General features: G+C 35.7%; 1 protein-coding gene across 1 annotated transcript in view; it reads right to left on the bottom strand.

Annotated features, from left to right (window-relative positions):
* The window catches only part of LOC133515617 (uncharacterized), a 1,004,237-nt gene that overhangs the window by 95,675 nt on the left and 882,868 nt on the right, over positions 1 to 25,694 (bottom strand). The window contains 2 exon segments of the mRNA XM_061848189.1: positions 11,107 to 11,273; positions 24,470 to 24,593. Of these exon segments, the coding sequence (XP_061704173.1) occupies positions 11,107 to 11,273; positions 24,470 to 24,593 (291 nt within the window).

Raw genomic sequence — 25,694 nt, 5'->3', positions numbered from 1 at the left:
AAGACGTCAAATGGACATAGACAATATGTTTGTATAAAAAATATAAATAATATAAAAACCTATTTACACCTCGACAGCATAGTTAATTTTGAAAAAAATACTATTTTAATTTTTATAAAAAGTAACTAAATGTTGCATATAGCGTTGTTGTAACACGGACATTTAACTCAACCAAACAATTGAAAACTGTGACATGTCAATGTCATTTCTAACATCGATCGTCCGAGATAGTACGTACATTTAGTAGCAAATGTATGAACTCGCACTTAACACTAATCAATAAGTAAACAGGCCCTAAGGCAAGTGTACACGCTCGTAAGGGCCTTATAATATAAAAAATTAATGATTGATTATCTCCGAAATGGAGTTAATTAGAATATCGGTGTCTTTGAGAAAGTTACTAAAAAGCTGCACCCTCGAAATTAACACAAATCAAAAAAAACACGGTGTATAGGTAACGTACAAAAAACGTTCCTTGAGTGTCGCTGTATAGAGGTTACACTTTTTTGTGTTTTGTATTAAAATAACACTATTACACTTAGACATTTTACGACAAAAATGACCATCCTATAACATCATCTTCCTGCATTTTTTCTTAAGCAAAATTTTTAGAATAAATTTACGTCCAAACACAGTTGATATCCGTTGAGTTGAGAAATCATACGAATTATTGTATTGAGATGTAATATGATAATTCGGTAATAAGATATTAAGTATGCGAAATATTGGTTGCGAAATGTTTCGGCAATGATCTAGGTAACCATGCGTGTGAGCACACTCGTGAGACGGCGGGCCGTTTTTATTTTATTGTGTATTTTTTGTCAGATATCGATAAAGTTAGGTAGTGGGATAGATAGCTTCCTATTCTGTACAGTTGACATCAGATATATCGGATCAGCCAAGGTGCTCAAAAATATCTGAACACACATCTATTGTCAAGGCGTTAGAATGCGTGTTCAGATATTTATCAACACCTTGGCCGCTCCGATATATCTGATGGCGACTGTACAATATAATGAGTTACGAAATCGTATACTTTCGTGAGTAAAGGAAAAAAAAAATTTTTTTTGGAAAAAATTCAATATCGTATTCATTCTGCCCAGAATTAAGAGCACTTCAACTCAGCCAAATTTTATCCAAATGTAACTTAAAAAAATTCATCAAAATAAAAATTGCCCGGGAACCAGATGTACCTTTATTGATATGTTAATCGTGAGCGTGTGCAGCGTGCATCACGATTCCAATTAGTGCGTCGTGTATTCAAATTGATACCCCTATGTGACTTATGTCCTAGTTAGTTAGAGGGGTGGGGTTAACTCTGGAGGGATATTGTATGTTTTAAACAATGTTTTTACATAAGTATTTATGTAAAACAAGTGTATTAATTGAATATCACTCTAATGTGTTCTCGATAGATAAATAAATAATAAATAAATAAATATTATAGGACATTATTACACAAATTGACTAAGTCCCACAGTAAGCTCAATAAGGCTTGTGTTGAGGGCACTTAGACAACGATATATATAATATATAAATATTTATAAATACATACATGATTCAGGAACAAATATCCATGCTCACCACACGCATTTGGTGTCTGTGTGTTGTGTATAGATCATATTATATTTTTTCAGTCTAGCACTGAAGACTTAATCGATTGAGTGTAAAGTACGTCTTCAAAGCTAAATTACTGATTAATTCAATAGGACGGAAACAGAAGCCGACCGAACAATAAATCTACCATAGCCCAGTAAGAATGTCAACCCATTTCATCTGCGGTAACATCTCACAGTCTCGCCATTGTAATTAAAATAGTTCGCCGATCCACCCGAGTCCATTCTGGCAATGTCAGGCCGCAATGCATGGACATGTTTAAATGCACCTATGTGTAGCATAGACTATTGATACTGGCTTTGTGAGTTGTATGCCTCACGATAAGCTTCATAGGACTAAAACATAATATACTTACTCCATTGAGTCATTTGTATAGCTAATGATTGTTTATGTTTTTTATGATATTTTTAGTATAACTCTGATTAATGATTACCAATGATTTTGTAAATATCTTTTACAGTACATATGGTCCTACTTTAACGCTCTAGTGCGAAAATTAGCATATTACGTTACTGTGCATTTAAAGGGACATATGTACTGTAAAACGTTGTACGATACATGTGCGAATAGGTAATTCGCAACTCGCGTCGATTTAAAACACTCTTTTCGGTCGTGTTTTAATTTATCGCCACTCCTTTCGAATTTCCTATTTTTCGCACTTGTATCGTAATGTACTATTACAGTACATATGGTGCTACTTTACCGCACTAGTGCGTAAATTAGCACATTATGTAACTATTTCGAAAATTTTAAGGGTCATATGTACTGTAAAACGTTGTACGATACACGTGCGAATAGGTAATTAGCAACTCGTGTCGATTTAAAACACTCCCTTACGAATTTCCTATTTTTCGTACTTGTGTCGTAAATAACTATTCTGCATGAATTATTTAATTTTTTTAATACTTGTTTTGATATTTAATTATTTTGTAGAAATAATTGTAAATTATTAATTATCATTTAAAATCCTAAATTGTACACCCTAGGAGGGTATCATGTACCTACTTGACCATATATAAGACAAAATTTACAAATGAATATGATTTTAATGTAATAAATTTTCACCATTTAGAACATTTACCCAAAAATAAAACTACAGAATATTTTTATCTAACTATCCGAAACTACTCACAAAATTTCAAGAGAATCGGTTGAGAAATGCGACCCACAGATGAGTTATATTCGGACATACATTTTTAAATATTACGTTGTGGAAAACAGGCATACGGCGCACCTCACGGTAAGCGGTCGCCGTTGCTTATGAACGCCTGTAAATCCAGGGGTGTTACATTGCCGACCGCTTGATACCATAGGCTACAAGCAACGGTGTAGGTACAGACCTACACTCCTTTTTTGAAGAACTCCTTATAAACCGAAAGCGTAATTTCGATTCCATTCGATTGTATGGGAGCGACTTTTGGTTTTTGACGGCGGGTTTGTGTGACTTCACCTCTCTTCAAAAAAAAATTTCTTTAAACAAAAACGTCACTTTTGATACTGACATATCCATATCGTATCTTTAGCAATTTTTTGACGTATCTTAAAGTTTGAATCGGACAGAGAGTATTATTTGACGTTAATATTTAATATCACAAAACACATTGACATCAGCAAAACCCAATGCCCTACCGACCTATTTTAGCAAAAGCATATAAAAACCGGTAAAAACCGGTAAAATCCGGTAAAAACCAAAACGGATTGCGACCTAACGAGCACCGATCTAACCACTACGAATATTTGATAGGGAAGTGTGTTTATCGATACATTATTACTTATCGATATCGATATTACATAAGTCGATATTTCGATCGTATATCAGGTGCAATAAAAATGCGCCATGCATAATATTGTATGCAAGTATTCGCGTAGGCACTAGTTTTAACGAAAGCAACTGGCATTTAACCTAGGGAAGTTAAATGCCAGTTGCTTTCAATGCTGAGTAAGGACTCAGAAAGAAAAACTAAGTCCCAATTGTAATTAGATCGGTTTACTCACGATGTTTTCCTTAAAAAAGTAACTGCTAAATATCAAATGATGTATCGTACAGTAAAATAATATACATAACGTGGGCTCGAGTGACCTGACAGATTTAAACCATCCATTCCAGAGGACATAAGGAGCAAAAAATGTTTTATGACTTTTGGTAAAATTCGGAAAAAAATTAAAGTTTTTTTTTGTGTGTGCGTGTGTTTTTTATTCACATGAGAAGTTATATATTTTTATATCTTGGCAAAAATACCTTACAACGAATAAATAAAGTTTTTTTTTTCATTTACAGATACATTTGCGAGTTTCTTTTTAAACTTTAATGTCTGTCAGCAGGCATGTCTAGAAATAGGCAAGTCACATAGTGGCAGCGTCGCTGCAAAAGAAGGGTTTTTCTCTGAGTTATTATATTACAGAAACAAATTTTCACATGAATTGTCGTTATCTCTAAAAAAAATACCGACTTCAGAAAACTTTGTATGACATTTTAGTCTCTAAATGCGGTTTAAAATTTGTCGGGTTATTCCAGCACGGTGTATAATACGAACTTTCAGATTTTTTAATTCAGGCAACAATTTATTTCATTACATTGTTGTATCAGAGATAAGACTTGGGGGTTACTAATATTATTTAGGAACAGAAGCTATATAGAACGATATATTTCCACTAATATCGATAATTATAGAGGAATGTCGCATCCCTATCGCACTCGTCGCGAGTGGTCGCATAACGAGCGAGATAACGAACGGCGCATTGTTATCGATGCAATCGGCAGCTGAGCTGACGAATCTGGCGTCGACTGTACTCTTATTACACATTAGCAATATCATCATGTGCCATAAATGTTATAATACATTAAGATTTAGATTGATTTATTTCATAATATGAAATTACAATATTAATTATATTAAACTAATCCATATGAATTTATACACCGTGGGCCAATTAAACCCGACAGATTTCAGAGGTGTATTCTTGACCGCATTTAGAGACTAAAATGTCATACAATGTTTTCTGAAATCGGTCTTGTTTTAGAGATAATGACAATTTCTGTGAAAATTTGTTTCTTGTATAAGTTAGTCAAAAACGCCTTTTTAGCTGTGATTCTGCCACTGTGTGACTTGGTTTAGACATACCTACTGACAAATATTTACTTAAGTTTTAATGTAAACTCGCAATTTTCGTCTGTAAATAAAAAAAAAACTTTACTTATTCGTTGTAATGTTTTTTTTTCACCAAGGTGTAAAAATAAATAACGTGTCGTGTGCAGAAAACGCATTAAGAAAAATTTTTTTTCGGCAAAATTTGGCCAAAACTCATATAACATTTTTTGCTCCTTATGACCTTAGGAATGCGTGGTTAAAATCTGTCGGGTTAAATTGGCCCACGGTGTATTATGATAGTTAAAGAAAAATGATTATACATATACATTAAAAAAATATATTATTATTTTTGACGACCGGTCTGGGCTAATGGGTGGTGACCCTGCCTATGAAGCCGATGGTTCTAGGTTCGAATCCCATTAAGGGCATGTATTTGTGCAGATGAGCACAGATATTTGTTCCTGAGTATATATCGTTGTCTGAGTACCCACAACACAAGCCTTCTCGGCTTACCGTGGGACTTAGTCAATTTGTGTAAGAATGTCCCTATATTATTAATTTATTAAAAAAAAAATACCAACCGAATTGATAACCTCCTCCTTTTGAAATCTTGAAGTCGGTTAAAAAGTATGTAATGTGTGTTGTATTATTCGAATTTATCAAAAAAATACTATTTCGAGTGCATCGCTGGCTGTCTTTTTTTACAAATATAGATAATTTAAATAAAAACTAAGTACCTACACACAAAGATAGAAAGGTTTTAGACCAAAAACAGTGTTAATTAAGAAATCTAAAGGTACACACTATGAAAAGACTTACATTTTATTTTATTGCTTGATTATATCTTAAATTTTCTTTAAACAAATTCAGTGTTATACCTTTAAGGTGCGAGTTGCAACCAGGCCACGTGTCGCTATGTTATAATTTCGATCCCGGCTGCAGAACGGAAGCGTCATATGCAGTTGGTTCTAAGTAAGAGAGGCAATACTGCCCGCGTAGCCAGCATGGCAATCGTTAACGCTCCGTAGCGTAGCGTAGTCATCTCTCTCTATCACGAATGAATGCAATGATTTCTGATTTCTTATCACTCTTCCATATTAGTGCGACAATGACAGTTGCGTTTCGTTCGCTATGGAGCTATGTTCGCGATTGGAATGTTAGCTACGCGGGATCAGGGCTATAACCGCGAAAATCGAAGTTCGTCAATTGCGGGCATTTTTCTCTGTCACTCTAATTACGTCTTAGTGAGAGTAAAAGAGAAAGATTCCCGCAATTTGCTAATTTCGATATTCGCGCTAGGCCCCCTGCAGTCGGGCGACACGTCACTCGGCGACGCGTCGCTGGATCCGTGTCATTGATTTCGAATTATTTCATGTCGTTTCATTTAGTGGTGTCGCTGCGACACGTCGCCGGGTTCCAACTTGTGCCTTTGCGGTCTGAATCAGCAATGTTCACCTTAAATTCCTGTTCTCATATCTCACACCTCACACAAGCTTTCACACACACATAACTACAACATAATTATGCCCAACCCTCCACGATAAGACAGCAAAAAGCGAAAAACGTCAAGCCATATTAATAGAGCAAACGAAGGGCACGTGAGCTCGCATACATTACAAGTATTCCTTACTCGAAAGCAAAGGTCATAAGCGCCATACATTTTCAAAGCTTATATTACGTTTTGATTTGACTGTGACGTTCCTGCTAGGAATGAAAAGTCGTAAGCGCCGTGAGTTTTCAAAGCTTATAAGACGTTTTTTACGGATGTTGTACGAGCAAGTATTGTTACTAAGAGTGACTAAGTTTATTGATAGCTCATAGAAACGGGACTTAATAATGTGTAAAACCGTGAAAGTTTAATCAGTGTTAAGTCTATTGTTGTAAAATTTACCATGTTTTTTTCTTTCAATCTTTTTCTTTCATGAGCACAAAAGTATTAGTATTATATATTTCGATGTATTATGTCCGACCGTCCTTAGTCTGGGACCGGTCTGAAAACCAGCGCCGGGCATGTCGGCCCGGCACACGCTGAGACTGGAACCCTTTGCCCAATACAATAAATACAATAAAAAAAAAAAAAAAAATGTTGTGATGTTATGGCCGATGTTGTTAAGAAGTAAAGGACGTAAGCGCCGCGTGTTCGATATGTTTTTAGGACTTTTTGGAAGGATGACGTTGTGATCCTACTCATCCTGCTATATGCCATGCACTGTGTGAATAAAATGCATGTGTATTGCACGACGTGTCTATGAGAGATGTTGTATAAAAAAGATTCGGTTCAAAAAGCTTCATGATGAAGTAAGTAAATAAATAAATTATTTATTTTTTATTATTTATTTTTATTTTTATTTATGATGAAGTAAATACCTACACGTCTGATTTGAATTAACAAATTGATTTCAATTCGATCACACTTTGACATCACACGTTCGTATTTATTTTTTATTTTATTTTTTATTGAGAAACAAACAGTCTTAAAATAAACATATGAGCAACTTAGCTAATAGCTATATATTGATTTCGTTATAGACCTATAGTTTCCTAATTTTTAATTTCTATGTACAATTGAAAAAATAATAATAGTGTAAACTTATAGCGTACATAACAAAAGCGTAAATGTATATAAAAAAATATGTATATATGTAGAGAACTGAGAAAATACTTAAATCACAGGTACCTATTATCAGTACCCCTAGTGTAAATTTAATCGACATCATAACGTGACGAACGCGTTTGCGTTAAGTCTCATTTTGTATAGGATTTTGAGTTTCCAAAACGTCCCGCTTGGCGCGCTCTTTCTAAATCACATACAAAATGAGACTAAACGCAAACGCGTACGTCACGTTTCGAAATCGAATTTATTTACACTAGGGGTACTGGTTGCTGCAACTTTTAACCGTTATTTTAGAAAAGAATATACGGTTCTTTTAAAGAGGCCTAATGAATTGCAAAACAAATCTGCGTCCATACATTTTACATTGTACTTTTTTTTACATGATACATTTACTTATATGATACAGAATGATTTGTAATTCGACCTCTTCCCTGAAAAGGATTATCCTAATACCACGTGATACAAAAAAAAGCGTTTTTACTACTTCTAAATATTTTCTATTCTCTATGATTTGTTAGTATGTTATTAACACAATGAAAAACTAGGTTTATAGGTTTTCCTTTTTTTCAAAATTTGCAAAACAAAAAAACTATTTTTTTTTTCAAAAAAGCGACACCTCTAACCCCCTAAGGCCCAAGATCCTACCTATAGTACTTATTCAGTTCAAAGAGATTTAAATCATTATCAATTGGAACAGAGTTTCATTTACTTTGTTTCGTTCAATTTTCAAACGGAGCAAAATCAACTCTATTCCCTGCATTATAGGTTGAAATTCCAGTGTCAAATATTGGATTTTTCGTTTGTATGGCTGGGCCTTAGTAAGTAAGTAAGTAAGTAAGTAATATTTTATTTGTGAAACACAGGTTATAATACAGATGACAGTGAAATGATATAGTACTCTGTGATCTACCATATAGGTGTACAAATATTTAGTCCTATAGTCTTAGGAGGATAAACCTAGAATATATTATGCTGAAGCGATCAACATCAAAATGTTGTGTTGATTTGTTAAGATGTAGCTACTTAGTTGAAAACGTATTCTCCCGAAACGGGATTTCATAGAAAAATAACCGTTATTTCGCTAGATTCGAAAAGCTTCCCTTTTAAGATACGATTTTTGACGACCGGTTTGGCCTAGTGGATAGTGACCCTGCCTACGAAGCTGATGGTCCCGGGTTCAAATCCTGGTAAGGGCATTTATTCGTGTGATGAGCATGGATATTTGTTCCTGAGTCATGGGTGTTTTCTATGTATTTAAGTATTTATAAATATTTATATATTATATATATCGTTGTCTAAGTACCCTCAACACAAGCCTTATTGAGCTTACTGTGGGACTTAGTCAATTTGTGTAATAATGTCCCATAATATTTATTTATTATTTTATTATTATTAAGATATTCGAGTCGAGTAAATACTACTAAATAGCTGTTTTTGAATAAATCGCATTTCGGCCGAAACTCATAATTCTGGTGTAAAAACAATTTTCTTATATGGCCCGATTTGAACAATGCTTTTTTTTAATGGTAGAGGAGGCAAACGAGCAGACGGATTACCTGATGGTAAGCGATTACCGCCGCCCATGGACACCTGCAACACCAGAGTGGTTGTAATTGCGTTGCCGGCCTTTAAGATGGGATAACACTCTTTTCTTGAAGGTTAGAAGTTCGTATCGGTCCGGAAATACCGCAGGCGATAGTTCGAAATTAATTGAATTGGGCCGATAGTCAATGAACGATGATATAAAACAACACAATCTCGTTTGCTTGAATAGACTCGATGACTAAAAATGTACGATCAGCTCGGTTTAAACAATTGGGTTCTTGACTCCGAAGTCCCAAAAAAATTTTTTTTTTGTCTTTCAAAAATAGAAAAAAAAATGGTACCATTCGATTCCTTACATTTTATTGAAAAATAAATTGTACAACAACTATACACATAAACGCAATATTTCAGGGTCAAAATGGCAATTTCCTTCATCTTCCATACATTTAGGACAGACTTATATGATGTGACGTCACATCACCTTATCATTTTGTTAGAGGCGTTTCAATCGTCGAGTGCGAGCGTCAGACTTTAACTCTCATTTCTGACCTTTGTGTTGCTTAAATGCCATGAGTCCTGTATAGACATTTGATCCTCAGGAAAATCAAGATCGTTTGACATTATTTCCAAAAAACAGTCAAGTAGCCAATTAGGTACGTATTTAAAACAACGCACACTGTCTTGAAAACACAATATTTCAGTACATTGCTGCCATTATTTATTTTAATTAGCAAATTTACGGTTTTCACGCATTAATGGATTCGCAAACAGTGCGGTACACCGTGCATACAAAACACATGTTTTAACACCTCCTCTCAAAAAACTACCTTACAGTTATTAACATTAAGTTGATTTTACTATGACGTTTCTCCAATGACTTTCGGCCCACAAACAGAAAGGGACTCTATGCTACATAGAAATAAGGTCTAAATTCTAATGTAATAGAAAGGTCACGTATTGTAAACATTTCTACAGGGAGGTTATTATAATAAATTGTTTTGCGGTCGCGTTCATTTGTCCCCGTTTCGGTGCGTTAGGCAGAAGTCATCCTGTATATTTTCGGATACGTATATGTTAGCAGAGCACGTTTGTATTGAAAAATAAATGGTTTTATCCTAGATATAGACTAGAGAATATATTATTTAGACAAAAAAAATGCTAATTCAAAGCAATGAAAGAAAAGTACAATAAGTTTGTGTTAAAAAAATCCCACCAAACTATACAACTAGTAATAATAACTAGTGGCGCCATCTGTGTAGCCACAGCATTAATCACTTTACTGTTCTAGTGAGCGGACGCTCCAAGCTTTTATCGATCAAGCTGTGATAGTTCATTTCAATGCGCAGAGATGGCGCTTTTCTCAATATGCGCTTATGCTTCGTTTAGCCGACTTTGTGACTTAATAAAAATGATATTACTGTTTTAGCAACACTATCAACGTGCAACTTTTTTTGTATTACGTCGGTGGCAAACAAGCTTACGGCCCACCTGATGGCAAGCAGTCTCCGTAGCCTAATGTACACCTGCAACTCCAGAGGAGTTGCATGCGCGTTGCCGACCCTAACACTCCGCACCCTCGCACTCCGCACTTTTATTAGGTCTTTTAAATTTTAATGTAATTCCGCAAGATATGTTGGTCAAAAGTAAATGATGTATTTGGTTAGTTTTATAGCACGAATAAACAAAGACAATGTGAGTTTTCGTGACCGAGTTATTTAATGCAGAATCTAGCACGAACCCTTGTAGACAGTTAATTACAATTTCGTTGTATAATGTCTGTCATTATTAATAATCATCATCATCATAATTCTTAAGAGCCTGGCTCTTGTCGGTGGAGTAACCGCCATTCCGTTCTTCTCTGATTTGTGCTCCTGATAAGTTAAAACGTTGATTTTCCCTTTTTTTATTAGAACTACCGCACTGATTTTACAGCATGTCACTTCTATAGACAAACTATTGTTAATAGAAAATGTATACACCTTTATATAGATAAGGTTTCAACCAGAAAATTTGGTATTACATCACCTAAAGGGTCGGCAACGCGCATGTAACACCTCTGGTGTTGTAGGCGTCCATAGGCTACGGTGACTGCTTACCATCAGGCGGGCCGTATGGTTGTTTTCCACCGTCGTGGTATAAAAAAAACCTAAGTTCGAACATGTCCATAGAAGGAATGTGAACCCAATTGCTCTATACCTAATCATGTGTATGACTTAAATATAATATAACTAAATTAATTACCTGTACAGCGTCGTCCAAACACCGTCCCCAAGCGTCGCTGCGATCCACGAGCGAATTCCACTTGCTCTCCAACTTGGCCACTTCTCGTCGGATCGAGCGAGCCAAATCGCGCGCTTGTTCTTCGGCAGAGCGGTAGTTGCGCGAGTCGCCTTCACTATCACGGCTTGCTGTAAGCAAAAAAATAAAATAAATGAATCAACGAAGTTATAAAGTTTATATCGTACGGTTTCAAGGAAGTATTTGTTATTTGGTTTGTAAATAATCTTGAACAAAGATAGAACCGGTTTCAAAGTTATTTTATGGTCTGTAGCCCGAGTAAATTAGCCGCTGGAACTGCCAGCGTGCTGCGTCGTAATTATTAAATTATTCTATCAACTAATTTCACTCCAAAATCAAAAGCGAGAAGCGAATGGTAACTTGGTATCTAATATAGCACGCCATCTATTGCCACCAGTTAATAGCTCGAAGTAAATTAGTCTCTGCAGCCCCCAGCGTACTGCACTTACAGCACTGTACTGTAATTATTAAATGATTCTATCAAATCATCTGACACCAGAATCAAAAGCGAGGCGAGAATGGTAACTGTACTTCTTGCGTCGAATAATGGGACCCCCATGATAGCTTCTTCAGCTTTTTTTTGGTTAGGCTTATAAAAATAATCGGTTAAATATGTTTGTACGGTATTTTTATGACTTGTAAACGCATGTAGCACCTCTGGAGTTGCAGGCGTCCATAGGCTACGGTGACTGCTTACCATCGGCGGGCCGTATGCTTGTTTGCCACCAACGCGGTATAAAAAAAAATCCCGATTGGTAACTTTCATAGAAATTCTACAAATTACGTGACCGTTACTTCATATAAAATAGAATAGTCATAGGGACCGTCTTTTGATGCGAGGGGCATAATATTGCGCGCCATCTATCGGCGCCAGTTAAAAACTCCGAGTAAATTAGCCACTGCAACCCCCAGCGTGCTGTTTCGTAATTATTAAATTCCTGTGTCGGGATGCTTGCGCGACGTGCCGAGCTGAGGTTATTTCTATCGCGTAGCACAGTGATCTGGTGAACCAGTGTATCTTTGACCTTCAGGTTCATAATTTACATACACATAAGAGTCAGTGTTTTGAATTCTAGAAAAGACTTTTGTGTCTATATTTCCTACCGAAACTTCATGTGCCTTGAATTTTGGGCGTTTTATTGTATATTTTTCCAAATAATTGAGCAATTATTATTTAAAAATTACTCATGTTTCGACATGATAACTTGATCGGTGTTAAGTGACAATTTGATATGATTGTTTCGAAACCATTAATTTTCACTGAACATACATTGGGATTAAATCGAAAGCTTTTAAAGTCCTCTGTCTGTGTCTGGTTCCACAGGCATACTAGACGCGACGTCCCTGTATTTCTTGATGTACTAGATCGCTTGAGTCAAACGCTTTGCCGTGGTTATAATATGATGCTTGTAAACCAAAATGTTATAAATTACTACGAGATTCCTATGGATATATAACTGTTTAAATTGTCCTGGAATAAAATGCCTGTAACAATAAGCATTTTCACGTTTAAAAATTCAATAAATAAGACCAATAAAAAGATTTAATCAAATATATAACACTTGTACTGCGAGTGCTATCAAAATTGTTTCAGGTTTCAGGTCAGTTTTGGTCTAATTCTAAGCAGGTGTCTGCTATGGTTAGAATCACACAGTTTGTATTAAGTACAAACTTGGCCAAGATGATAATCGTACGTCGAAAAATGCCAAAAGGAAAGTAAAAATGTACCGAAATGACAGATTCTACGACAATTTACATGACTATATCCATACATTATTTAAGATTCGATTGGCATTATATCAACAATTTTCATCTTGGCTAGGATCCTTGTAATAGTTGTGCTTTCAATCGGAAGACATATGTGACCGCGGCCGGCAACACGTCCCACTTTGTTGCTTGCCATAAAGACGAGATTTGTATGTATCTTTATACGAATAATCTGACACGGAGTCCTTATGGCAAGCGGCAAAGTGGGACGTTTTGCCGGCCGCGGTCACTTATAAGCAAATACATCTACCTAAGTGCGCATCCCTTGGTAATTACACGCACGACGTCCGTAATAGTCCGGTGTCAGACTGCCCTCAAGGCACAACATTCATTCCAAGCAATTTGCGACCGACATGGGATTATGCCGCAGCAGTATTGATTAATTTGGAAAAGTTAAGGGAAATATGATTTGAAATTGGGCGGGATCAGATCGAGCTATGCATATTAGAAGCGAATAATTACAGATCACGTGTTTGATTAGTGAATGGTTGAAACAAATCCAACCTCAACAAAAAAATCTTGTTTTTGAGGATATTTTAAGTACTGTACTCAAGAAGAAAGAAATTTTAGGGTCATATTGCTTAAATATTATATAGTCGAATTGTGTATTAACTGAAACAATCTGTTAGACGGAAGCGGAAACATATAAGCAAATACATCTCAATCAGTATGTAAACCCCTTTGGAAATTACACGCATGACGTCCGTAATAGCCCGGTGTCGGACTGCCCTCAAGGCGCAAACTTCGTTCCGAGCAATTTGCGACCGAGATGAGATTATATCACAGTATTGATTAATATGGAAAAGTGAACGTAAATGTGATTAAAATCAGCATCAGCATACATATTCCTACTAGCTCCATACTTCACGTAGCATTTGACATGTAAAGTTTACATGTGGTCTGGTATTTTTGCTTGTGATAGTTTGATACTAAATGTATGAATGTACTATTTACGTAATTTTAAAACTGATTTCAAATTTTTGAAGGAAGAGAACCTTCATTTCGTTATAATCTCTGTTTTTAGGGTTCTATAGTCAACTAGGAACCCTTATAGTTTCGCCACGTCTGTCCGTATGTCTGTATGTATATCAGTCTGTATGTGGGAAAGAAGTGGCATGGAGTAGTCAGGTTTTAGGAGAGCCACTTGCATTATATTTCATTTTTTAAAGTGAAAACACTATTTTCCTACAAACAGTAAACGGTCAAAACATTTTTTTACAAAAAACTATATTTCTGTTTTGTTGTGTTTGAATTAATCTTATATCTATAAATTTCGTATCGTGTCTTACCTAAAAAAACCTATGTATTCATTTCAGTTTTAAATAAATGAACAGAAATCGTATAAATAAACAGTGTAAACATTAAGAAAGTAACCCCTTATCTAAATCACAGCAAAATAAAAAGAAAACCAAAACAATCCACAATATCACTAACAAAATACTCAGCAAGCTATCCGCTATTCGTGCCATTACGACAAATTGCATTGTTACCCGTCTCAACGGCCCTCGAGGCGAGTAACTCGGGCGAGCCACTAGGCGAGTAACTCGCCCGTGCGAAGTCACTACAGCCAGTGTTCCTATAATGCTCTCGAGTCGAATTTTCAACAAACCAATGTAACTTTATTTTATTTTATGGGAAGCAACAAACAAAAAATTTGACCAACTAGTTAAAAATATTCTTGTTAACCTAAATTTTTATAGTTTTCAAAAGTCGAGTCCTAAAAGTAAGAACTCCTAATACACGAAACATGTTAATTGTATGTCTTTATCACGGAACAGTCGTGTTCCGGAAATTGCGAGGCTAGCGCGAAGCCAAAGCCAACACGTAGAGGACATTTTGACAGTTGTTATGAAATGTAAGAGGTGCCATGGGACGCACGCACGGCATCGGCAGCACCCACCAGGGAGATAATTTCAATTAAAAATTTTTATTCATTAAATATACATTTTGTCTGTCCCACTGCTGGGCAAAGGCCCTCTAGCTTTCCAATCCTCCCTGTGCTGAGCAAGATCCCGCCAGTCCCGCTGAAACGCATCCAAGTCGTCCCGCTATCTCTTTCTCGGTATCTGCCACGACTACACTGGGGATGCCAGCTAGTGGCTATTTTGGGACACACAAATAGGCTAATAAAAAAATATATATCTTATACCTTTAAACGAGCAATTCTTGTATATATAATATATGTATTCGATCTAGATTAGTCTTATGTTTGGGAAAACGCGTGTTTTCGAGTTTTCGTGCGTTTTTCTTTTGACGCCGAATATGGTCGCTAATTTCGTGTTACAGGCCACTGTCCGTCTGGTCCAGCGGGTTAAGACGCGGGCGGCAAGAAACAACCAGTGTTACGGGTTCGAATCCCGCCCGGTGACTAACTGTTGTTTTTTTTTTGATATGTTCAAGCTTATATATAATATTTTAATTTTATTGTTTTAGTAAAGAAACGTAGTTAAGATTATCACAGCAAAGCTCGGTCGCCCAGGTACTATAGATTTAAGACGTCCAATTTATACACTCACATATAATTACAATACAACACAATACAATAGTACATTACGATACAAGTGCGAAAAATAGGAAATTCGAAACGACTGGCGATAAATAAAAACACGACCGAAGGGAGTGTTTTAAATCGACACGAGTTGCGAATTACCTATTCGCACATGTATCGTACAACGTTTTACAGTACATATGGCCCTTTAAATGTTCGACACAGCAACGTAATATGCTAATTTTCGCACTAGTGCGGTAAAGTAGCACCGTATGTACTGTAAAAGTTCTTTATTGCACAACCTCAAAATTTTAATTGAATTTAGGGTTCGACTTTCCTGCATTTGTGGCGTTTGTAATAACATTTCGGTCGTGTTTTGCTATTTGCATCAGGATTATATTTTCATAGTTAATTTTACGGTGCGCGCATATTAAGTACGGTCAACCAATTTGATTCCTAGGCCACTATAGAACCATGTCATAGTGACTTCTACGACAGTGCTTATTGAGTGATGCATGTCATGTATAGAGTAGTTAACCTTTTCAACGCTTTCTCCCTCGCATCAAAATGTGGCATACACGCCAATATGTCAACTATTGAGAAACGAATTTAAACCTTATCTGTCAACAGTAAAATTGCTTTGACAGCGTCCGCCATGACCTCTTTAGTGGTCGTTGGCGTGGTAGGCACGACAGCACACGACCACTTTAGTGGCTCTTGGCGTTCAAAAGGTTAAAGCGACAAGGTTCTATAGTGGCCTAGGATTCTAATTGGTTGACTGTACGTATTTTTTAATACTATTTACATGATACTGAACAATAAATATGTCATGTACTGCGGTAGAATTTACTAAAGCGGGCGAGGTGTTCAGAATTACATTTTACGTGTAAAATTACAACGAATATTTAGAAGAAAATTATAATTAGGTAACAACAGGCGGGAACATGCTCCAAACCGTGATGAGTGGCGGAAAAAAGAGGCCTTTGTCCAGCAGTGGGACACAAAATAGGCTATTAAAAAAAAAAAAAAAACAGGAAGTCTTATCAAAGTGACCTCTTCCAGACATATAGACCAGTAGATGAGCGTGACGACTGACATCATTTAGATACAATTTTGATGTCAATATTGAATTGTATTGTGTTGAGATTATTTTGATGAAGTATCCTACTAAGCTACTAGTACTGCTGGTATCCCATTTTAATTTTAGCAACAGATGGCGTTGTTGTCAGAGTCATATCAAAAGACTACCAGGCCAATTCATAGTTTACGAGTAGTTATCTCATTCCAATATGATACAGATCTTATACTGATCTGTCAGTATCAAAAGTGATGTTTTTAGTTGAAGGTTGATATAATGCGCAATTCAGCAGGTCCTTAACCCTTGGAGTGGCAAGCGGTCAACTCCCGACCGATTATGTCATTAAAATTTCAAATTTGATTAGTTGAAATAAAATCTAAATTCCAATGACTCAAAAACGACATACGCCACTCGAAGAGCTAAAGGAGATTGGAACCATCTCATATTAGAATGATATCAGATCCATGTTAGATCAGTATCACATTTTATTGTTGGAATTGGCCTGTACATTATGGGGTAATTGAATAAAGGAGTATATAGGATCGGCAACTTGCATGTGTCACTCTGAGCGTCCATAGACTGTGGTCACCATCAGATTTTATGGCCGTGTAGTTTCGTGGGATATTATAATTTTATGGGCTAAATTTTACACAAATAGTAAGCTCAATAATGCTTGTAATGTAAGTACTACATGACGATTTATGTAATAGATAGATATAGATAAATATATAAAAAACATCCATAACATGGAACCAATTTTTTTGTGATTAGCACAAAAATAAACATACCAGGATTTGAACCCGGGACCATCGGCTTCATAGGCAGGGTCACTATCGAACAGGCCAGAGATGTCGTCAATATAAGAAAAGGCTATATTCGTAGCTATCGCGTAGCACCATTTCCCGCTACGTACAATTGCTTGCTACGAGCTACGGCGTAGCGCTTTGTAGCATAGCTTAAAAAAACTGGAGTGGAATTCAGATATAGAATCGTAATTTGATTTGTTATTGGTATGATACGATGACGACACTGAATGGTGCCGGCGAGTTGCAATTGTATCGTGGCAAATTGAAAAGTCGCGTTCACAAACAAGCTAACGTTCTGATATTATATTTACAGTGGTGCTACTTTACCGCACTAGTGCGATAATTAATTATAGTTTCATTTTTTTTTACTTAGGACTTATCTGTAATTTGTTATATTTAAACTTTAAGTAAAGCATTCCGGTTATGTGCCAGCTTTGATTTTATATTTACAACGCTAAACGTGCATGCATACGCAAACCCACACATACACACACAAACTTACACCATTACCCTAGTCTTAGAGTTAATAAAATAAAATTAGGATTAAGTAGATAAATGAGAGAAAACCTCATCTTGCACACTTATTTCTGTTTTCTTTCCAAATAAATAAATCGGGCAAACATTTAAAGAAACTGTTTTAAATATAAATTCAAAGCTAGCACATAACCGGAATGCTTTACAAGTAAAAATATAAACCTAAAGATCTAATTAGGCTAAAAACCTCCGGTCTTTAATTAACATTACATGCGGGCGTTATGTGTGTGTGAAGGTAGCAGGGCCAGAAAGAGATTACTTTAAACCGCCTTATCTATTCACAACGACTTATTTTCGTCTGGGAAATTAAACCAGTATATTAGGACCCCAAAATTGTTTGGCAATAGAAAAAAGGTAACAAATAAAAAAAAAAGTCCAGTCTGTATTTTGTGACAAAAATATATTTTAAGAGTAACACAAACCTAGCTTACCGTTATACAATTGCCGTACATTTTGGCGGCGAGTACGTGTGACCCTTATTATTGAATCCATAGACACCGAACGTCAACAAAGGATCTTTCAACTATGGGTCATTCTACTTCAACTTCAACATTTATTCAGCAAATAGGCCACAAGGGCACTTTTACACGTCAACATGGAATTTACATACAAGCAAAAACAAGCACATCAACAATTATAAAATACAATTAATTGAAAACATTAATGCAAACTAAAGTATTATTGTTTAAATAAAAAGTTAGTAAAACTCTTATTACTAAAGTAAGTACTCTTTTTCCCCTGGAATCACATTCTCCTAGCTATACCTATTCGCAAATTCCCAGGAGATTCCTCTTAGCTGTTTTGGGTGTAGACGGAACTTGGCACGAGTTATATAGATACCAAAAAATTAGATGCTAATAAAGTAAAATTTCCTGTAAATTTGCGAATGGGATCAGGGGAATGAGATTTTTGTAGAATAACCGTCTAACAAAACGGACTTAACATTGAATAAAAAAAGAACAATCAAATTAGAAAAAGACGTGAACACTAGCTCTATGGCCACATAGTGTTGCGTTGTTTTGTGCTAAGTCTACAGACAAAGGAAAACGATCTCTTTTTTCCATATAGTAAATGACAACTAAAGAAAAATAAAACTAACACACTGAGTTTTAATAGTTATTTGTTTTAAAAAATTTGCCACCGAGTGAAACACACAATTTTTCACTACACCAACATAAAGAAAATTCTAACTGTAAAATATCAAAACAAATTTATTCAACTAATTTTTTGCGACCGGTCTGGCCTAGTGGGTAGGGACCCTGCCTATGAAGCCGATGGTCCCGGGTTCAAATCCTGGTAAGGGCATTTACTCGTGTGATGAGCATGGATATTTATTCCTGAGTCATGGGTGTTTTATATGTATTTAAGTATTTAAAAATATGTATATATTATATATATCGTTGTCTAAGTACCCTCAACACAAGCCTTATTGAGCTTACTGTGGGACTTAGTCAATTTATGTAATTATGTTCTATAATACTTTTATTTTTATTTATTTTTATTCAAAATAAATTTTATTAAATATTTATCATTCAAAATTATCATTCAAAAGTCAATTCTACCAGTCAACATAAGAAAACAACTCAAATTTGCATTTAATTCCTTTGCCTTACATGTGGCCAAAATGCAAATTTCTCATCAGTTTTGAACAATCAAGAGAACCTTTATCAGCTGGTGTGGTGAAAAATAAATTATGAACGCTATACACGCATAGTTATAGATAGACGCATAGTTTATTTATTTATATAGGAGAGATTTATATCATCCCAACTGTATATACCTACCGTTAGTCTTTCGAATACCCGTCGTACACGCAATCTAAGGAAATTAATTGAAAATGTTAACCAGCAACCAGATTATTCGTGTTAGTCTTGGATTTGTGTAGGTAAATTTAATCCTCCTTTGGCCACGTAAATGAGTACGGTTCAAAGAAAGTTTGTTACGTTTTCTGTCCCATACGGAAAAGGAATTAAATGCTTAAGTAACGAAGTTTACGGAATGCCACCAAATTGCAAATAAGCGCAAAGTCCACCTTGTATAACCCATTTATTACCATTATTTTATTTACGTTTAATAACACCAGTACCTGGGCGACCGAGCATTGCTCGGTTATAAGTTTATAACTATTTATTGTAATATGGTGGTGTATAGGTGATAATCTTATCTACATTTTTTTACTACATTAAACATGTCTAAAACAATAAAAAATAAAAAAATTATATATAAACTTGAACATGTAAAAAAAAAAGTTAGTCACCGGGCGAGATTCGAACCCGTAACACTCGTTTAGCAGTCCGCGTCTTAACCCGCTGGACCAGACGGGCAGTGGCCGTTAACACGAAATTAGCGACCATATTCTGCGTCGAAAGAAAAACGCATGAAAACTCGAAAACACGCGTTTTCCCAAACATAAGACTAATCTAGATCGATTGTTTACCCCCAAAAACCCCCATATACCAAATTTCAGCCAAATCGTTAGAGCCGTTTCCGAGATCCCGGAATATATATACAAGAATTGCTCGTTTAAAGGTATAGATATAATTATTTAAAAAAATACTTTTGTTATATGTATCTCCTCTTTTGTATCTTTTCTACGAGTTGTCATCATGTTTGACATCAAAAAGTGAAAATTAAAAGTGAAATGAACAATTTCATTTGACAATATTTATTATAAAAAAAAAGCAAATATGTAGTACCTTTCGACTTTGAGCTTAAAATTGCCTTTTTATTCCCTAAGCATGTACATAAATGCCAAATGCCTAATCTGTATAAGTGTAAAGATATTTATAATCCTGGAAACGTTGAAAAATAAACAGTTAATATTTATACATTAATCATGACAGCTACAAGTACGCCAAGGAACTGACAAATCCATAAGGATACCTATAAAGGTACCGAAAATATGGTCTTTCACTCCAAGGTCAAACAACATTTTCTTTATATAATCCAAACTGAATTTCAGGGTCACAAAATCATAAATAACAAGATCGCAAACCCGTCAGCGTTATCGACAAAATGGCGGGTCCTAACGAACGCGCCTTCCTTTTTCAAACGCCATTGGTCCCCCGAAGTCGTTCCATTTTCAAATTTATAGACCGGCCGGCGTAACGGACGCATTTGCGCGAATTTCGCCCGAGAAGTATTCGAAAATTTAAAATCTAATATCGATAATACATGAGTCGTAGTGCATCCTCACGGTTCTTACGTACGATTCTAATAGTGCGAGCGAGTTGCATTGATAATAATGTCAAATCAATATCAACATTATTCAAAGTTCGAATGCCTCAGAGGCGTTTATGACGTGCTTTTGGCGGGAGAATACTTGTTTTTTTTTTGTTTGGATAAAAAGTATACCGTAAAAGTGTGATTTGGGCGCTTGCTCAATGTTGGGTTTTAGGACGATGAAAGTTGGTTTAGGTATGTTTGGGAGTTGTTCGTTTTACAGCTTATATTGAAGATTTTTCGAGGGACTCCAAATAAAATGTAACGAATAGGTCAAGACGCCTTTTTTAATATTTGTTGTTTACGAGTACGTTTATATATATAGTACGGTCAACCAATTTGATTCCTAGGCCACTATAGAACCATGTCATAATGACTTCTACGTCAGTGCTTATTAATACTTGTTTCTTTTTGTTGTAGATTATTGCAAATAACTTTTGTCGGAAAGTTATTATTTTTTTATCTTTTGTTCTAATTAAAAAAATATTAACGTCAGAGCAATCCTGAGAAGTAACCCTACGTGGGATTTCAGGATTTGTCCAATGGCTAAGATCACCCTGTATACTATATATACATATGACTGTGTTTGGCCCAGTGGTTGACTGGTAGAGAATGCCTTTTGGCATTAAGTTCGCCATTTGTATTTTTTTTGTGCAACAAAGTTTAAAGCGTGCGGTTCGTGTCGTGCACACATCTTTAAAGCCCTACCTTATAATTGCCAAGACAAGTCTTTAGTCTATTCCCCATACACGCAGTATCATTTTGGCATTTTTCGATACTTTGTGTAATGACCACTTAAAAAATATTGTATGAGATACATTGTTGCCAACCTTATTTTAAATGTCATCTCTGACAAATAAGTGAACCATAGACAAGTTTTTTGTAATTTCATTCATTCATTTTCCCGCCCGTACCCTCCATTCTTTGCTACTTCTTGAATGTGGTTATTGTGGTTGTCGAATAAAAACTTCACTTTTGTGTTAAAAAACAGCGTGTCATTCAAGTTAAAATGGATGAAGACGAACACTTAGTGTCTACGCCTACAGAAATATCAGTGATGGCCCAAGAACTAAAAAATTACTGCCTTCAAAATCGCGATAGATGACATGGAAAATATTTGTTAAATTTACAATTTTATTTCAAAGTAAGTGCTTGGTCGTAGAAGTATTGTATGCAACGTTGTTTAACTGAGTCAAAAAATACTCGTGGCGTCTTTATTAACAATTTTCGGGTTCGCGTTCCACTCGCCTTTTTTGACCTCTCTTAAACAACAGTTGCATAATAGTACATTACGACCGAAGGGAGTGTTTTAAATCGACACGAGTTGCGAATTACCTATTCGCAAATGTATCGTACAACGTTTTACAGTACATATGGCCCTTTAAATGTTCGACACAGTAACGTAATATGCTAATTTTCGCACTAGTGCTATAAAGTAGCACCATATGTACTGTAAAATACTATTAATCGCATACCGTTGATCGCATGCGTTCAACGCTGCGAGAAACAACCGCGCGCTTAAATAAATAAATTTATATTCTTAAGTAATGTAAAAACTTGCCTTTTTGTTTTCCATACATTAGCCTAAAATTAACTACAGCTGACTATACGTAGTGGTAGTGGTATCTCAGTTCGTTAGCCCATCATGCAAATGTGGAGCGCTGTGTTTAGTTAACATCTGGTTCACGAATAAATCCATGTTTGATACTGATGGTCTGATTTGTTATTATTTGCAGTTGGTGCAAATTTAAATGGAGTATCAAACGTATTTCTATAGTTTTTTTTTAAACAAGCCCGGTACTTCGTCTGCGTCAAAGAGAATTTGAAATAGAGGTGGATTGTCAAAGAAAACTACATCTTTTGACACATGATTAAAACTTTTAGAACTCCATTTGGCTTTGATTCTTATTCTTTATTTTGTTAAATATCATAAAGTGGCGACATCTAATAGATCAAAGGCCACTAGACCACTGTTTGATATTTAACAAATGTAACACATATCATTGAAGAAATAAGGATCAAACTCAAATGGTGTTCTAAAAGCTTTAATCATGTGTCGTGTATGGTAGTAAATTAACTGTGGCTACATTTCTTTGACAATCCACCTCTATTTCAAATTCTCTTTGGTCTGCGTGGAATAATGATGATGCCTAAATCTATCACCATACCAAACTTCATCTAAATTGGTTAACAGTTTAAGTGAAATACAAAAGTACTTAAACTCAAATGTCATACACTAAAAAATTACTAAGTCCTCGAGAACAGAACCATATATATTTTCATTTGACTTATTATTCTTATAAAATTCCACCTACATATTCCATTGAGTTTAGCATTTAGCACAACTTTCTCCCTAAAAGTAATTTAGGTGTTTATATATCGACTTTAATCTTCACTGAGAATCGTATTTAAATATATCGTGCACGTATGTATTCTCGAAAGCAGAGATCAAAGCGTAACAGAAGGCTGCATAAAGCCATTAGCTTGCCGGCGACAATCCACAAATCGCCCTGTGAAACCCTATTGCTTTGCTTGTCAGAAGGAATACATTAGTGCCTAGAACACCGCCCTGAGCGACACCCGTATGTTAATAAGTCGACGATATGTCACTAGATTAAACAGTTCCAATTTGATAACGTCAAAAGTCAGAGCATATACGGATTAGAATTCTGAGTTACTACCTATCTCTGGTATGCCATGTTAATTGCCTACATTTGTACAATTTCATAAGTCATACCATATATTTAGCTTCTGCATAGTCAGAAACATTTTTGTTCTTCGTGTTTGTCGCGTTTTTACACTTTTAAGGTTGTGAGTTTTATATTATTGATCTGGGTAAAAGTTATATGGACTGATAAGTAAAGTTAATTTAGTATCGATAGTTGCAGTTTTTTTTAATTCAGCTGGTGCAAATATAATCGAAAGGTTTGGGGTGTATATTCATTGCATTTAAAGTTCAGGAGAGCTGGAATGATGTTAGGAGTAATTTTGAAGATCGGGAGACTTGACATGAGCTTGAAGGCTCCCGATTCTTTGTACCTCTAGAGTTCCTGCGTATGGTAGTTACCACATTAATTAACATTTTTTACCTGACATTGCCTATAAGCATTGTTGAATATAAAATTGCCATTTTTTCCAACAGATAGTAGCTGAGCCAAATATCATGGGTGTCACAAAGGCGCAAAGGCTGCGGTGGCTCAGTCATCTAGAGCGAATGGGAGGCGATCGGGCGGTGAAAAGAGCGTTCGAGGGAAAACCGACAGCACGCCGCCCGACCAGTCGACTAAGGTATCGATGGGCGGATGTGGTGGATGCGGATCTGCGCGAGCTCCAGGTTGAAGACTGGCGAGAAACTGCACAAGATCGGGATCAGTGGCGAGCAGACATTCGAAGAAGTAAATATTTACTTACGTTCAGTATCGCTGGTATCAGAGAGTGGAGGCTCGTTGGCGATGTACTGCCTACCGCTGAGTAGGTTGCTCTCAACGACTGGTCGCTTGTCTTCCAGCTGCCTTCGGAACGCACGGTGGTCGTCCTGTGAAAGATATTATAACGTTAACACGTGTTTGCAAGCTTACTTGTTAGAATAAAATTATATGTAGTAACAGATGCCTATCACAATGAAAAACAACTTTGGACAACATGGAATTCAACTCCATATCTTTGGATTGCCGATGCCGGTCCAACGCGCCAATTCCGCCAGCTGACCATACGTCATTTGCAGCGAATTATAACATTATTATCGTAGCATAATGACATACCTAAGTATAAAGTCTTATATCCAGATTATTCATGAATATTCTGCAGGTACTAGAAGGATTTAATATAAGCTGTACAAAGCGTTAACCACGAAATACCTGTCTGGTGTATTAGAAGATATTTAATATGAGCGATAAATTAGTTTACAGTAATTTTCTTACATTGCGTATTTCAGACTTTTATAATGAATTATCTTGGACATCAGGACAACTTCCGAAATGTTTTTGGAAATAGCATAATTGATATTCAACCAAAAACTACAAAATATGATAAAGCATAAAATGAAATTAACACCTCCATAGAGGAAACAGGTAACTTTAAATAATAAGTCATTCACGAACCAGGATATAAATCCGGTGAACGTTAAAGATTCCTAAGTAGAGATGATAAAACATGATACACTATCGCGGCGGGCGCCATTATTTTTGATTCGCGCGGATTTATGAAATGAAATGAAATGAAATGAAATGAAATGAAATGAAATGTATTTATTTGTCAGAATATGGTACATTGATTTGATCTTAAATTAGAATTAGTGCTTTCATATTCTACCGTGAAGGCGGTGTACAAATATTTTTACTTATATCTAATTCTTAAATCTATATCTTTGGTTTACACAAAATACCTACGAAATCAAAACTAGGAACAATCAAACAAATAAACTATAAAACTAATCACTATGGTCCAGAAACTCGTTAACACTATAAAAACAATGCTTGTGTAGGTAATAATCTAAATACTTTTTGAATAATGTTGTTGGTTTGTTTTTTATATCTTCAGGTAATTTATTGTAAACTTTTATTGCCATAAAGTAGGGTAGACCGGGGACAATAGAAACACGTCATGATTGAAACAAGTCAAATTTCTCGAAAACTAT

The sequence above is a fragment of the Cydia pomonella genome, chromosome 2, assembly GCF_033807575.1.
Source record: "Cydia pomonella isolate Wapato2018A chromosome 2, ilCydPomo1, whole genome shotgun sequence".
Taxonomy (NCBI): Eukaryota; Metazoa; Arthropoda; class Insecta; order Lepidoptera; family Tortricidae; genus Cydia; species Cydia pomonella.
The sequence above is the reverse complement of the archived record's forward strand: the minus strand, read 5'-3'. Positions and strand labels throughout refer to the sequence as shown.